The sequence below is a fragment of the Typha latifolia genome, chromosome 4 (genome assembly GCF_019914945.1).
Source record: "Typha latifolia isolate L0001 chromosome 4, TyphaL0001v2, whole genome shotgun sequence".
Classification (NCBI taxonomy): Eukaryota; Viridiplantae; Streptophyta; class Magnoliopsida; order Poales; family Typhaceae; genus Typha; species Typha latifolia.
In genome coordinates, this window is record NC_133089.1 from 3,844,977 (window position 1) to 3,858,823 (window position 13,847).

At 38.6% G+C, this 13,847-nt stretch overlaps 3 protein-coding genes across 6 annotated transcripts; 1 reads left to right on the top strand and 2 right to left on the bottom strand.

The window, feature by feature from the left end:
• Window positions 1-885: 885 nt before the first annotated feature.
• Window positions 886-6,295, bottom strand: LOC140786787 (probable E3 ubiquitin-protein ligase ARI2). 2 transcript variants are annotated; one of them, XM_073135442.1, is made up of 8 exons: window positions 5,951-6,295; window positions 5,701-5,733; window positions 5,322-5,601; window positions 3,286-3,766; window positions 1,895-2,443; window positions 1,634-1,812; window positions 1,272-1,414; window positions 886-1,067 (listed from the first exon to the last, which is right to left on the bottom strand). In XM_073135442.1, exons 1-8 carry the CDS (start codon window positions 6,119-6,121, stop codon window positions 1,059-1,061), a joined length of 1,845 nt encoding a protein of 614 aa, XP_072991543.1. In that variant the 5' UTR covers window positions 6,122-6,295; the 3' UTR covers window positions 886-1,058. The 2 variants fall into 2 exon arrangements, with proteins under 2 accessions (XP_072991543.1, XP_072991542.1); XM_073135441.1 differs by having other exon boundaries at window positions 1,021-1,414.
• Window positions 6,296-6,624: 329 nt separating this feature from the next.
• Window positions 6,625-7,740, top strand: LOC140786789 (agamous-like MADS-box protein AGL61). 2 transcript variants are annotated; one of them, XM_073135443.1, is made up of 2 exons: window positions 6,625-6,764; window positions 6,974-7,740. In XM_073135443.1, the coding sequence occupies exon 2, from the start codon at window positions 6,981-6,983 to the stop codon at window positions 7,605-7,607; it is 627 nt and encodes a 208-aa protein (XP_072991544.1). In that variant the 5' UTR covers window positions 6,625-6,764; window positions 6,974-6,980; the 3' UTR covers window positions 7,608-7,740. The 2 variants fall into 2 exon arrangements, with proteins under 2 accessions (XP_072991544.1, XP_072991545.1); XM_073135444.1 differs by having other exon boundaries at window positions 6,628-6,764; window positions 6,992-7,740.
• A 317-nt stretch (window positions 7,741-8,057) lies between these two features.
• LOC140785645 (protein TIC 62, chloroplastic) lies at window positions 8,058-13,651 on the bottom strand. Of its 2 annotated transcripts, XM_073133592.1 has the most exons (15): window positions 13,397-13,649; window positions 12,710-12,830; window positions 12,545-12,617; window positions 12,402-12,453; window positions 12,097-12,273; window positions 11,706-11,787; window positions 11,263-11,335; window positions 11,028-11,138; window positions 10,818-10,949; window positions 9,950-10,080; window positions 9,670-9,864; window positions 9,348-9,512; window positions 8,576-8,770; window positions 8,389-8,459; window positions 8,058-8,312 (listed from the first exon to the last, which is right to left on the bottom strand). In XM_073133592.1, exons 1-14 carry the CDS (start codon window positions 13,578-13,580, stop codon window positions 8,405-8,407), a joined length of 1,746 nt encoding a protein of 581 aa, XP_072989693.1. In that variant the 5' UTR covers window positions 13,581-13,649; the 3' UTR covers window positions 8,058-8,312; window positions 8,389-8,404. The 2 variants fall into 2 exon arrangements, with proteins under 2 accessions (XP_072989693.1, XP_072989694.1); XM_073133593.1 differs by lacking the exon at window positions 9,348-9,512 and having other exon boundaries at window positions 13,397-13,651.
• Between the last annotated feature and the right edge of the window lie 196 nt (window positions 13,652-13,847).

Sequence of the window (13,847 nt, forward strand, 5' to 3'; positions counted from 1 at the left end):
ATCATATAAAGCATATAGTCTTCGTATTCAAACATAGTGTTCTTTTTTTTCATATTCTGACATGAAATGTGTATTGCTGTGATCTTTAATCTCTTATACAGTTCTACCTCTTGCTTACTTTCACACGAAAATATCTAAGGATATGGAATGTGGTACCTTGCCTAGCACTCATACTCCATTTACTTTCGATGCTATGAAATTCTTATTCAAGCCAAAGTAATGCTACAGATATTAAAATAGAATGTGGGAAGACGTGTGCTTGAAGGTTGTTAACGAAAATAGTTGCTAGTTGAATTTCACAAAAGAGAGAAGACAAAAGAATTCAAGATATTGGGATAATATATATATATATATATATATATATATATATATATATATGTAGGTAGGTCTATGCAAATTTCCTAACTCAACCTCCCAAATGAAAAGGAAAAAATGAATCTTAAAATTGAAATTGAATACAGAGGTGACTCTAAACAGGGGCATTTGCACTAAAAAGTGCCTGAATTTTCAAAATAATAATATCGAAATTCTCATGTGCACCACACTCCCATCGTAAAAAAATATATACATCTAGTACAAAAAATAAACACACTTCGCTTCTAAGAGTCCAATAGTATAATTATAAAAAAAAAATTTAATAGTGAAATGCCCCTGCTAAACATGCTTCCAAATCTAAATAGATCAAAAGTCAACAAGAATGTCTACTTCCAAAGTCAAAAGCAAAGCCTGAACAATTTAAACTCATCTTAAAATCAAATACCGAAGTTATAAGTAAACATACTTCAAACAAAATCAACAAAGAAGAAAAACATGACCAATCTCAAAACAAAAAAACAAAACTTGCCCATAAAGACGGAAGAGGTATAAAACACTCAAAAGCCACAATTGCTCAGTAATTTATTGGCATAAATATTGTATTGTTAGTTTTAAATTCCAAAACACATCCCGCCTTTTATATACCTGGTCCACACACGGCGTCCAAAATTGGCAGGCGCCCTTAACTGCAGGAAAACCTCCTCAAGTTCCGAAGGATCCTCTAGCAAAATCAGGAACGAGCTTTACAGAACCTATGAACAACAAGTGGAGGTTTGTCATATACAAAAAGAAAGACATTTCTTCTCCCACGCTCTAACTCCAGGCTTAGAATTGCCAAAAAATACTAGCAGACACAGCAGGGAGTATATTCTCTGTATTTGCAGCTGCTCAAGTTAAAGCTGTACAGTTGCTAAGTGATGCAACACAATGAGCAGGTTTCATAGCTTGTCAATCACCTCAGCTGGCACGTTAAGATCAAAAAGTGCACCACCTCCATGAGCATCTTTCTTGGCTCGTTTATGTGACGAATATATGCTATCGTCTGAACTTGAAGATCCACGCAACTGAGTGCCAAGTCGCTTTCCTAGTACAGTTGCTCCTACGATACAAAATGGAAAGATGGGTCAGTGATTTCTAAGATCATCAACCAAGTTTCTTGTATTTTCCATTCCAATCACTGAAAAGGAAGGGAGAAGCTAACATACTAATGGAATAAATAATAAGTACACTACCCAAGAAGATATTTGTACAAGAACTTCAAGTGAAGAATATTAGTTAACTATCACAAAATATTATGAGATACAAATTAAAGTTATACCAGATCCGTTTAGAGCTGTATCTGATCTAGAACAGCTGGCTTTTATGCTCCTCGAACTTTGATCAGAATCCCAACAAATGGTGAGTTCTGATGCCCTCTCGAGGCCCTTTGATTTATATGGGGCAATATTGTGAGTCGTACGGAGAGGGTAAAGCAGTTCATTTTGGATACATTCATACCTGCAAAGACAATAAAATCATTACAAACACTTCACCTTATCTGCAAAGGAAAGCAAGATAAATTTGTTATGCACATACTAACATTTGCTTGCAGAGCCTATCAACAACATTGGACAGATTAATGACATGCCGCATTGTGTCCATGACTTCATCATCAGAAAAATCATGAAAATCCTTCTCGAGAAAACTAGATAGCTTTTCAACATTAGATTCTAACTGTTGTTGCTGATCCTCAAATAGGTTTTGCTTCATTTCCCTCTCTTCTGTTGTCATCTCATCCTTGAAGAGCTCATCCCCAAACATGTAAAATGCAAATGGATAAGAATAGGATAGAACACGTCTTGATCTAAAGAGCCTATTCAATCCATTTGTCACCCAAGAGTAATCTTTGATTTTGGATTCCTTGTTTTCTGAGATAGATATCTTCCCCTGGATAGTTTCCTTAAGATTGCTTTCCTGCTTAAGAGAATCAGTGTGCGCCTTGTGCCGGTTGTGATAATGCATATATCGATAGAGGTCGCGTCTCGCTTGTTCAGTTCTCTTTGCCTGGTCCTCTTTGAATCGACCACAACTGTGGCCACTAATACTTGACCATGTATGGTCTCGCCCCGTAGCACCGCCACATAACCAACTGCATCAAGGCCATCAATTTCAGAAATGAGGCTTAACATAGCAGTTTGCAAAACGGTTTGAAAATAAAGAAGTAAGAAGGGGCAGTTTTAACAAGAACACTCAATATATATAACTTGAGACAGGCTGAACATATGCTCGCAGATAAACCAAAACTTTTTGCATATCAGATCAAAGGCATGTTCCATCATTTTGACAGATATTACATTACAGAAGATGCATTGACTGAAATTCTAAAAGAATTCCAAGTGAAACTAAACAGCACATAGTTCTTAAAGAATAAATAACGTCAGCCGTCATTATCAAAGACCTAAAAGGTTCTAGTCAAATAATATGATGATATAATTAAACAAGGGCAATAAGGATGAAATGATGGCAGTTAGATGGCAACGGGACCCTTAGGATTTAATGTGGGAGTTTGGAGTCAAAACCTTAAGATATGTTACCAGTAGTTCCAGTATATGAAATTTTACAGCCTCAAATTTTTCTCAGCTGTTATATGGAAAGAAAAAGTTAATAGTGGATAAAGGGGTCCTCTCCATGCATAAGTGGGAGGTAATATGAGCTGTCGCTGTGAGACAAAAAGAAAATGAAATTTGGGTATATTTTTCTACACTTGGCTTAGTATCGTATTGGTCGTTCGTCTGACAGCCTTATCTACTACCGGGGCTGGAAGTTGGGAATAACCCCACAGTCAAGCAATTATGGATGAAACAATTTATATCATTGTAGAAATGCCACATGCATCAACCACTCCACAATCAATTTAACTGAACAATTATCTTCCAACAGGATCAGTAAAAAGTAAGCAAAGCAATCACTATAATATAATATAGAACTTACCAGAATGCTTGTCCACATATACATGCAACAAGATTGCAGCCACCATTCTTCTCAACAGGCTTGTGACATTTAGGGCAAAGTTTAGTGTTAACTGTGATCCAATTCACAGTCTCTGATTCATCCCGACATTTCTTGATCCACAGCTCCCACATCAAGCAAGAACAAGGTGAATGTGCTTCAGATAAGCAACTGAAACAAAATTGAAGTCCACATGAACATTCCACCTCACAGCAAATATCACCTTTCACGCGTATTGCATTTCCACAATGTGGCACACTTGGGCACCATTTGACCTTATTATTATCCTCTATGTAAGATTCAAGCAAAAAGCGGTCAAAACGATCTGCAATTTCTGGATGTCTTGCGCTGACTAAGTTCCTGACAACTGCCTCGTCACAAACAGCATTACACTTGGGAGCCATGCACCTTATGCGCCGGCTTTGCCCATCATTAATCTTGACAATGAAATGTCCCGTCCAACCTGAGAAAAAGGATACACCACTAGGTTCTAGTCATAGATGCATTACAATTGGAAAATACCAAGATCAAGAAAAAAAACTGCAGTATAATACATGCAGAAATCATAAAGCTGCAGATCGGAAAAGGTCTCAACAGAATAAAGAAGTAAGACTCTTTCTCTCGGCTCATGCAGTCATTGGTTCTTTCAGGGGGTCTGCCTTCAAACTCCCCTGCCTTCTAACATGTGCCTTTTCCACCCCCACATCATGTGTATCATGTTTGCAGTTTATCCCTCCTAACTATTGGCAGATGGTTAGGTTGACACTCATCAGACTAAGTGGTTGTCCAATGAAAATCATTAGCATATGATGTGCCTAGAAATTGATTTGGTCACAAACAGTAAGACATGCCGCAGATTGTTATGCTTCAGCACTCATGTACACACCAGATGCTGTGGTGAACCAGGTGAGACCTACAGAGCACCAACATCTACAATTTCCAAGCTCCACCCATCCTAATAAACCCAACTAAAATATATCCACCCAATAATTACATTATCTATTAAATGCACTTGTACATAGTTATATCAAGTTATCAACAAATATCTTATCTCAGTTGGTAGGATCTTATTTGTGCAATTTGGTCGCAACTTCAAAACATGCTCAGAGAAAGAAAGGACTTTTCCTTCTCAGAACAAAGAACCATCAGCCGACCACTTCTGAAAAAAAAAACCAAACCAACCTGAGCTCAAGCTATCTTAGTATTAACTCGACCCAAGCTCATAGAAATTTGAAGTCAGGAAAAGCTCACTCGAGCTCCCCACCTTTAAATATACTCCTGTTTAGTAGGGAAACTATTTCCTATCATGTCGACCGGAAAATCATGGTCTTAGGATAAAAACAATGAATCTGTCCACCTATAGTTAGCCAACTAACATTAGATGTAGCTTCCTAAATACAATAAATACAAGAGGATTAGAATCAATGGATCAGATTCACTTAATTAGCATATTAACAGCTGTGTTTTTTCCATGCCTTAGAGTCTACAAGTATAAAATATTGCAGATAATCCATTTTGATAATATTGAATACAAAATGAATATATCTTGTGACAATTACATGGCATAGCATATAAATATCATCAGATTTTTTTTTATATTCGTTGTTACCTAAGACTGGACTATATAGTCTCCCCTAAGGATAAAATCCTGCATATGTGCCTTCTTCCCTAGAGCTTATGAAACCATACTGCTGCTTTGTAGAATTTAATGTAGCATATCAAGCAGGTATTCTTTCAACCATGACTCAATGAGAAGGAGAAAGTGCAATCAAGTATAGCATAAGATCACAAGATAATTTGGAGGAAACAGGTAGCAGGTTGATCATGAAGACATTCCATAACTGGACTATGGATGCACAAGTACTGTCCATGAGGAGATATTAACTCATAGCTGATCGAATGATAACCATAAATAAATAAATCTGTAGATTTAATTTCACTTTCAGCTTCTCTAACTAGGTTTAGTCTGAGGAACCTTTATAATAGCAGGTCTTACCCAGAAAAGAAGGAATACTTACATTCATTGCAATAGCAGTGCCCACAATCCATCTCAGTGACAGCATTGGCAGGAATTTCCTCGAAGCAGACATTACAGGTGACTAAATCCGACAAACTAGAAAAGGCACAAGCTTTATTCTCTACAACAGTCACACCAGCCTCAGAGAACAACTGTTCGCTCCCCTTCTGATCAAGCAATTCAAATATCCTTTCCACATCCCATCGGTAATGAATCAGCAGCGTCCTCGCGTGCTGCTCACTTAGGGTTAACAATTCCATCACCTTCCGCAAATCCTCCTTCTACGCGAGCCAGGGAAATCATCCATAGATGACTGATTAGCCAAAACTTGCAACATTCATCAAACTATATCATCACGTAAAAGACGCCTATTTTCTTACCTGCGCATCCAAAAGGGATTCTTTTGTGATAACCTGCAATTCCAGATCAGCAAAAAAAATTAAAAAATCAACTCTTTTAAACAAATTGATGAAAGGAATCCAGCTCCGAGGCCTAATTAGTGAAAATTATCGATGAAAGCGAGAATAATAAATATAAAGATAGACTATTCTTGTGAAAGATGGAATATTTTTGTGCAAGGAACCCTAGAAAGGGGGCAAGAAAGGGGAAAGAGAAGAGTAGGTGACACACCGATGAGACGGACCAGTCGCAGTCCTCCTTGCGGCCGTCTTCGAGTCCTTGTAGGACGGTCTCTTCTAGGGCGTCCTCTTGATCGCTAAAGTAGATATTCTCCTCCTCCTCCTCCTCCTCCTCCTCCTCCTCTGGGTCGCTCGATGAAGGGAGATCGTCGTCGCTGGCCATAGAATAAAGGATGGGTGGGGAAAGGATCGAAGGCAAGAACCGCGTCTCGATCGGATTGGAGACAATCGATCCAATTGGAGGAGGGGACGAAGAGGAGCTTCTAAGGGAAAAGAGGAAGAAGGAGAAAAGAAAAGAAAAGAAAGCGAGAGGGACGAAGAGAAGCTGTGACCGGTGATTCTTGGTTTGGTGTCGGTTTTTCTTTCTTTTTTTCACTTTTGACACTAACACTGTATCCATTTCCGGATTCTAAACCAATACTCGATGTCCACCCGATTAGTAGCTTTAGCGGATGCAGACCCGAAACCCCAAACGATGTATGCCATTAATATTTTTTGAGCCCAACTCCAAGCCCAATTAGCTTTTGTAAACGAAGCCCGACTCCGCCCGTATTCTTATAGCTGGACTAAAAAGATTGAAAGGCATGAAGCCTCATTAACGATTAATTAAGCATTCCTTTTATATAACTGCCTTACATAACTGGTGCCGCTTTAAATCCGACAATTTAGATTTGCCAGCTGCTAGATTTGCCAGTAATACTATTTCCAGATTCTTTTCCTTCCCTCGTTTCTAAAATGTTTACTTTTCTTGAGAAGGTTTTTTATTAGATTGGGTATGAGTTCTCTTATCCATGGTGAGAACAAAGGTGAGATGTAGCTGTGGTTGTTCTGTCGGTAATTACTTTTAACTATGTAAGAGTAGCATTAAACATGGTAATTAAATCCTCTTCCACTCTTTTAGGAGATGCAATTAAGCCCCAAAATTGCTTCCAAAATTGGAACGTTAATATCTTTTATAAAACCATATGCACCTCTCTTTACTCTTTTATAATAAAACTCATTCCCTCCTACATAGTTACACCATGGTTGGCAGGAAGCCGAGCATGGGGCGGCAAAAGATCGAGATAAAGAGGATCCGAAACGAGGAGGCCCGACAAGTGTGCTTCTCGAAGCGCCGCGCCGGACTCTTCAAGAAAGCGAGCGAGCTCTCCATCCTCTGCGGCGCCGAGATCGGCATCATCGTCTTCTCCCCCGCGGGGAAGCCCTTCTCCTTCGGCCACCCGTCCGTCGGCTCCGTCATCAACCGCTTGCTCTCCGACGATAACGGGAGCCACCATCAGCACAACCGGTCGCAGTACGCGGAGCTGGAGCGGCGGTACGAGGAACTGCGAGGGAGGGTGGAGGAGGAGAAGAAGAAGCGGGAGGTGATCGAGGAGGGGATGCGAGGAGGGATTAATGCGTTCCGGTGGGATGCGGGCGCCGCGAACGTGGAAGGGTTGGGATTGGAGGAGCTGGAGGCGTTCGAGAGGGCGTTGGTGGGGCTGAGGACTGCCGTGGCCAAGAGGGCGGATCAGCTACTGCACGAGGCGTTGGCGCGCAAGCAGCAGCAATATCCGACGGCGAGTCCTTTTGCTGTTAAGCGTGAGGACTCTTCTCTTTCCATTCACCGTGGATTGGGGGATGGGTTTAGTTTCTTTGGGTCCTTCTAATTTTTATTTTTATTTTTATTTTTATTTTTATTTCAGGGATAATTACATCTACACCCTTTTATTTGCACGCAAATTTTTCTCTTTTTTTTTCACCCTTAAAAAATCTTTGAAATACCCATTCTGATCTGATCGATGTTAGGCTCTCAAGGATTATTTTGCTCTTACTTTAGAGGCAGATCATTTATGTTTTTAATTAGGTAAATACTATCAGAAGGACAAGAGATTTTTCATAATTTAGATGTTGGATGTGCAATTAGTGCACTTTAACTATTCCACGATTTGCTACTTTCTGATAATAAATTAAAACTTGCTTATAAATCTCTCAATTAAAGGGCTTTAGTGCAATATATACACCTCAAATAATGAACAACGAAAGATGCTTCTGGGCAAGGTTGTGTATACTTCATTCAAGATTGCAGAGTTTTCAGATAATTTGAGTGACAAGAAAAGTACAGAAACAAATTTTCTTTTCTTAATGAAAGAAAAATATTTCGCTTAACAATTGGTTGACATTGCTGACTCAGGCTGATGCACCATCACGCAGATCAGCAGAATACTACTACATTTATTCTTTACAACTTAAAAGAGAGGTAAAGGAAGAAAAAGGAAAAGAAATTCTGATAGAGAAAACAATGGTTCATATCATCACTCTTGCAAAGAAGATAAAGGCTGCTTGCAGAGTTGCAGTTGCAGCCCCTTTTTTTCCTGGATATGATGAACTTGCCTGATTACTTGTTCGACCAATTCACAACAAGTGAGAGGGAGTAGTAGTGTCTTGTACCTTATGTTTCCTTGTACTAGAATTTTGGCACAGATGGCACTGGTGAAGTTGGAGGCTTCAAGTCTTCGTACCTGTTCATATAATAAAGTATTTTCATGATGACATATAAGATTACTCCGAAGGAAATTCAGACAAGAAGCAAGTGTAAACAAATTCTCTTAGGAATTCTTTAAGTGTTAGAAATTACATCGCATATGGTGAAAGGGGTTGCTGCTTTTCTTGCTCATTATGCTGTTCATTTGATGATCCATTAACGTTTGAAGTCTCATTAATAGTAGACATTGACATCTGAGAACTACTGTCAGCGGCAAATGCTGAAATGGATGATGCAATAGCAGGTGCATTTGGAGATGGTGAAGTAGGAGGCTTCAAGTCGTCGTATCTGTTATGAGATGCCACAAATTCTTAGCAGAATAGAGTGAATTCACTAAAGAACAATAAGTATCAACAATGAGCAAATTCACCGAGGCATGCGGGGAGTATGGTATGTATATTGTGTGTAACATGGATGGATGCATGAGATATCCAGGAAAATTCACAACGATCAAAGGAAGCATCACAATGACAATCTATTACAAACTTTAGTATATCAGCCTACTACTCTATAAAGTGTTGGTAAACATTTGGTTAATCCAAATGACAGAATCATCTCAGATTTTGAGATCTCATTTTCTGCAAACTTAACCAACAATAGTATGGTAGTACCATTCCTTCTATCAATATAATGCATCATTACTTTAAGATCATAATACTGCCTAACTTCCAGCCAAGCAGCCTGTCTGTAGAGTTGGTAATGGCAAAATTACCAGCAACAAAGTAGTCATTCACTTATTCCTAGATGTATGATCAGTTTTTCCATTATCTTAAGAACACCAAAGTGGTTAGTAAGTTAGAAGAAAAGTCAGCTATACAGATGGAAGTTTCTAGTGGTAAACATAACAGCCATTAAAATCTCTTACACAGGATAAGGCGACAAATGACTTGAATTTTGAGAATTGATAGAGGGAAATCCATCTGTTCCAGTGTTATCAATATCAAGTACCACTGGTAGTGTATTACTTGCAAATTTCTCTCTTCTGCTAGATGTTAGTGTTGGAGAGCTAGGTGGTTTTAGATCTTCATATCTGCAAAGCATTATATCAGGATCAAATATGTACGCCCACATGCAGCACTGGTATGAAGTGTGTGCGCCCGCGCGCGCGCGCGAGAGAGAGAGAGAGAGAGAGAGAGAGAGAGAGAGAGAGGTAGAGGTAGAGGTACATATAGCTAATTATTTCTTACGCGGTATATGGGGAGAGAGGCCTTGTCTTAGAGTCTGGAGCTTGGACAGATTCTTTCTTGTTGGTATCTGATAAACTCTCTCCTGCATATGTAGGTTTGGACTCCGAATCAAGTTTCTCAGGTGTCTTCTCTCTACTTCCCTGTGTTGTGCTTGGGGTAGGTGTAGGGGAGGTTGGTGGCTTTAAATCATCATACCTATTGATATAGCACTTTCAGTTTCACTTGGTACCTTGCTCTCTATTCTCTGCTTCATTCGAACACATTTATGAAAGCAACTTACATCATGTAAGGAGAGAACGGCCTTGGCTTCAGTTCTTCCACTAGCTTAGGTTTGTCCTCAACAATTTCTTTGGCTGGTCTAGATTCAGAAGTAGATGGCACAGGACCTGGTTCCTTTTCAGTTGGCAATTCCTGATAGAAAAGCAAAATGGGTGATTATTAGAACAGAATTCAGAAACCAAAATGATAATCCAAGGGAATTATACAGTAGGGGAAGTTCTAGAATTTCTGATGATGGAAGTTTTCTCTTGCAAATTTTACCTAAGCAAAAAGTGTCATATGCAGAAATAAGTTGAACTTATAGAGCCTTTTTATTCCCTTCGCATGGTAGGACCTAACTATGAGGACCTTTTAAAACCTTGTTACGGTAAGGGTGTGTTTGATTGTTAGAAAGTGAAATTCAATAAAGTATTCTCTATCAATAAAGTGATTTTCTTTTTTCAAAAAAGAAAGTGAAAAAAAAAAGTGAGATGTTTTTCTAAAGGTTAAAAAGTCAATTCTTTTATAAAAATTTTACAACCAAACATTCAAAAGTGAAAAAATCTAAGAAAATAAGTACTTTCCTCTCCGTTTTTCTAGCAATCAAATACCCCATAAATGATAAATGGTATGTATTTTTATAGAAAAAGTTATCGAGATGGTGGTTCATCACAATATCAGCAAAATATAAAGGCTCATATGAAAAGTCTGTAAATTCATTGTACTTATTTTCTGGTAATACAAGCCAAGGAAGATATATATGATCACAAACATGTATGATTTACTGGCAACTACAAAAACATTAAAAAAAAATCCAACTCACAAATTGGCAAAGTCAAACAAATAGTACTTTTGTCCATTAATTAGGAAAGCCTTAGTAAGAGACCAACCCGTTGTGAAGGAATAGTGGTGAGAAGCTCTTCCATAGGGAGTAGTGGTGCAGTTGTCTCAGCAATTACTTCGACCACTTTACAGAATGACAGCCTTCTATTTTTTGCCATACACGCCATTAGTTCAGCAACCTGAAATTATCATTGTCTAGTTAGCTTTAACATGTTATGACGGTGTACTTTGGCACAATGTCTGAGAGCAAAGTGAACCTGAAGGTTTGAGACTTGACCGCCAAAGTACATGTCCTCATTTGCAAGGACAATGTTGTGTGTTTCCTTGTAAGAATCAGTTGGTCGTTCCATTCCTCCAGGTCTTACGATCTGAGTCATACAGATTAAACAAATGCACTGATTGATATTCTAGAGAAAGATGAAAGAACTTGATGTATTTACACAAGCACAAGTTAATTAGCCCTTAATCAGGTAAAACATTGTAATCACTTACTGTGTAAGGAAGACCACTAGCAATCAGTACTTCTTCAGCTTTTCTTTTCCAAATTAAGACTCCCCAAAACAAGCTTTAGCCAGAGAAAAGGTGTATGGTCAGAGTAAATATTTCACAAATAGAAATAAGAAACCTCCTAAATCAAGTCAAAGTTTTGCCTAGATTATCTTATAGAATTCGAATTCTTTAGTGTCTATTACATAGATTACTGAAATATGGAAAATCATCATTCTTGACACAAGCTAGCAGAAGTAATACTAAGTTTGGAAGAAGAGTTCAGATGACAAAATTTTCTGCTGCAGTGAATGTAAGTGATACTAGGACTTAGGAGGCACTACATTCCCTATTACATGCCTATGAGATACTTTTCCAGATAATTATTTTAAAAGTGTGTCGATATTACAGCAAAACCCATCTGGTAAATGCCCTTCGACATGACTTACTTTAATATAGCAGCAGGAAACCCAATCTTATTTGTCCCCAAGGACGTAAGCAAAATGAAGTGGCCAACTTTTGCAATAGTTGCTGCACGCAAATAAAGGATAAGTATTTGAAAGTATACTGCAATCTCAATATGGAAAGACAGAGGAAAAAGCCTGCCTTCACATTGGGTAAAAGACTATAGAATCATTATCAGTGACACTTTGATTGCTTCTCAAAGTTCATATATTAACAGAATGAAGCATACAAAAACAAATATTCCTACCAAAAATGACTCACTTAAAAAAGCATAACAGTGTCATATATAAGAATATAGTTCATATCATGGTAATAGATATTATTTATAAATCACTAACCTTATGTGTGTTAACAAGAGAAAAAGTTTTACTTTACCTGCTTTAATAAGGTTCTTTGTAGCTTCATAATCAATTCGATATGGTCCTGTTACATCGAAAACTTCCTTTTCGCTAGCTCCAATGCAGCATATGACTATAGAAGCATTCCCTATAGCTGGTATTATGCCATCTTCTTTTTCCAAGTCACACTCGACAATTTCAAGCTTTTCTACAGCTGGTCTAAAAAGCAAAAAACATCTGTTATTGGTAGTAGGAAGCAACTAAACTTGAGGAAGACAACAAATAATCCATTGATTGCAGAAAATATTAAATGGGATTTAATTGAGGTACTGCCTATCTTACGTGGAATTTCTGAAGTTTCAGTTAAATCATCTTGCTTCATTTGTCGAACACTCTGTAGAATGAACAAAATGACTAGCATAACGATTTTGACAAAACGCTGGTACTTGATTAACATAACAAGTAGAATATCTGAAGACTCCTACTTGCACAAGGGATGCTGCTCTCTGCGAACTTCTGACGCCCGCTCGGACTCTAAAGCCAAGTCTAAGAAGTTCCCTGATTTAAAAACGAATAATTCAGCAGACTTGCAGAGAAGATAATATTTACAACTTCGATATAAGGGCAAAGATCGGATAGTAGCATGTGACCTTACAGTACGCGAACCTACTCTGCCAGTGGAACCTGCAACAAACACAAGATCATCAGCTTTAGGACTGGCTTCATGTTTAGTTGCTCCAGATGTGCTGGGACTGGATCCAGTGGGAGCACCTGCAGATGTTGACAAAAAATTAGAGCAGTTGACTTGGGAGATAAGAATACAAATGTGTGTAACCAAATTACCCGCTAGTAATTCAATGGTCGTTATGTTCCATTTACGATCTCCTAACAATGAGAAGATAAATTTTCTAATGCTGATCTAAGCCTGAACAGACGGCAGTTGTCCAGCAATTGTAGAAGATTCTTGTAATATGAAAATATGGGTGAGGAAGCACAAGATATGAAATAATTCCAGACATAGCAGAGGAAGTCTGAGATATGTCCAAGCATATGATCGCCATTGTTGGTGTATGCATTTGGATGGATTTTAAATAGATTAACCGATCAGGAGACAATATCTAGCAGCTTCGTTAATTTTCTTGGTACATTTACAAATAAGCACTCTAAGAGTTTCTTGATTCTAATGTTCTCTTAGATATTCGCGGATGGAAAACAATCAAATATCGGATGTCTTGTACTAAATGAGGAATACTTTGCTAATGTGAATGTCTCTTTAAGCAATAACATAGCCATCAAACACAGCTCAATGCAAGAGGTGGAGTGAAATGGCGAAATACCGGAAGCTCGAGGGCGGAATTGTAAGAGTCCGGCGTTCCTGGCACCTGGGCAGTTCATGGTCCGGTTCGTAAAGTTGACAGCGTCGCCGAGAATCGAATTGGGCTTTTGCATTTTAGCCCTCCCCATTGATGACAATGGCAAGCTCGTCAAAGCACGGGGAGAACGCATCGCGAAGAGCTCCATCTTTAGCGCTTCACCTTCGCTCCCTCTGATTTTTTCTTCTTCTTTTTTTGTGTTCTTTTTCTTTTTGTTCTTCCCTACTCCCTAGTTTTATTTTGGATTTCGTGGGGATGGGAATAAGGGAAATTATTTGTCTATTATCGGTGGATATATCATCTTATTTTTCTTATTTTCGAACGTGGCAGAGTTATGTCCTCGTTTTGGGATGTCGTGGGCCCCTGTGTCTATCCTCCACTTTAGTGGGCTCCGGCCTAAGATGGAAAAGGGGGT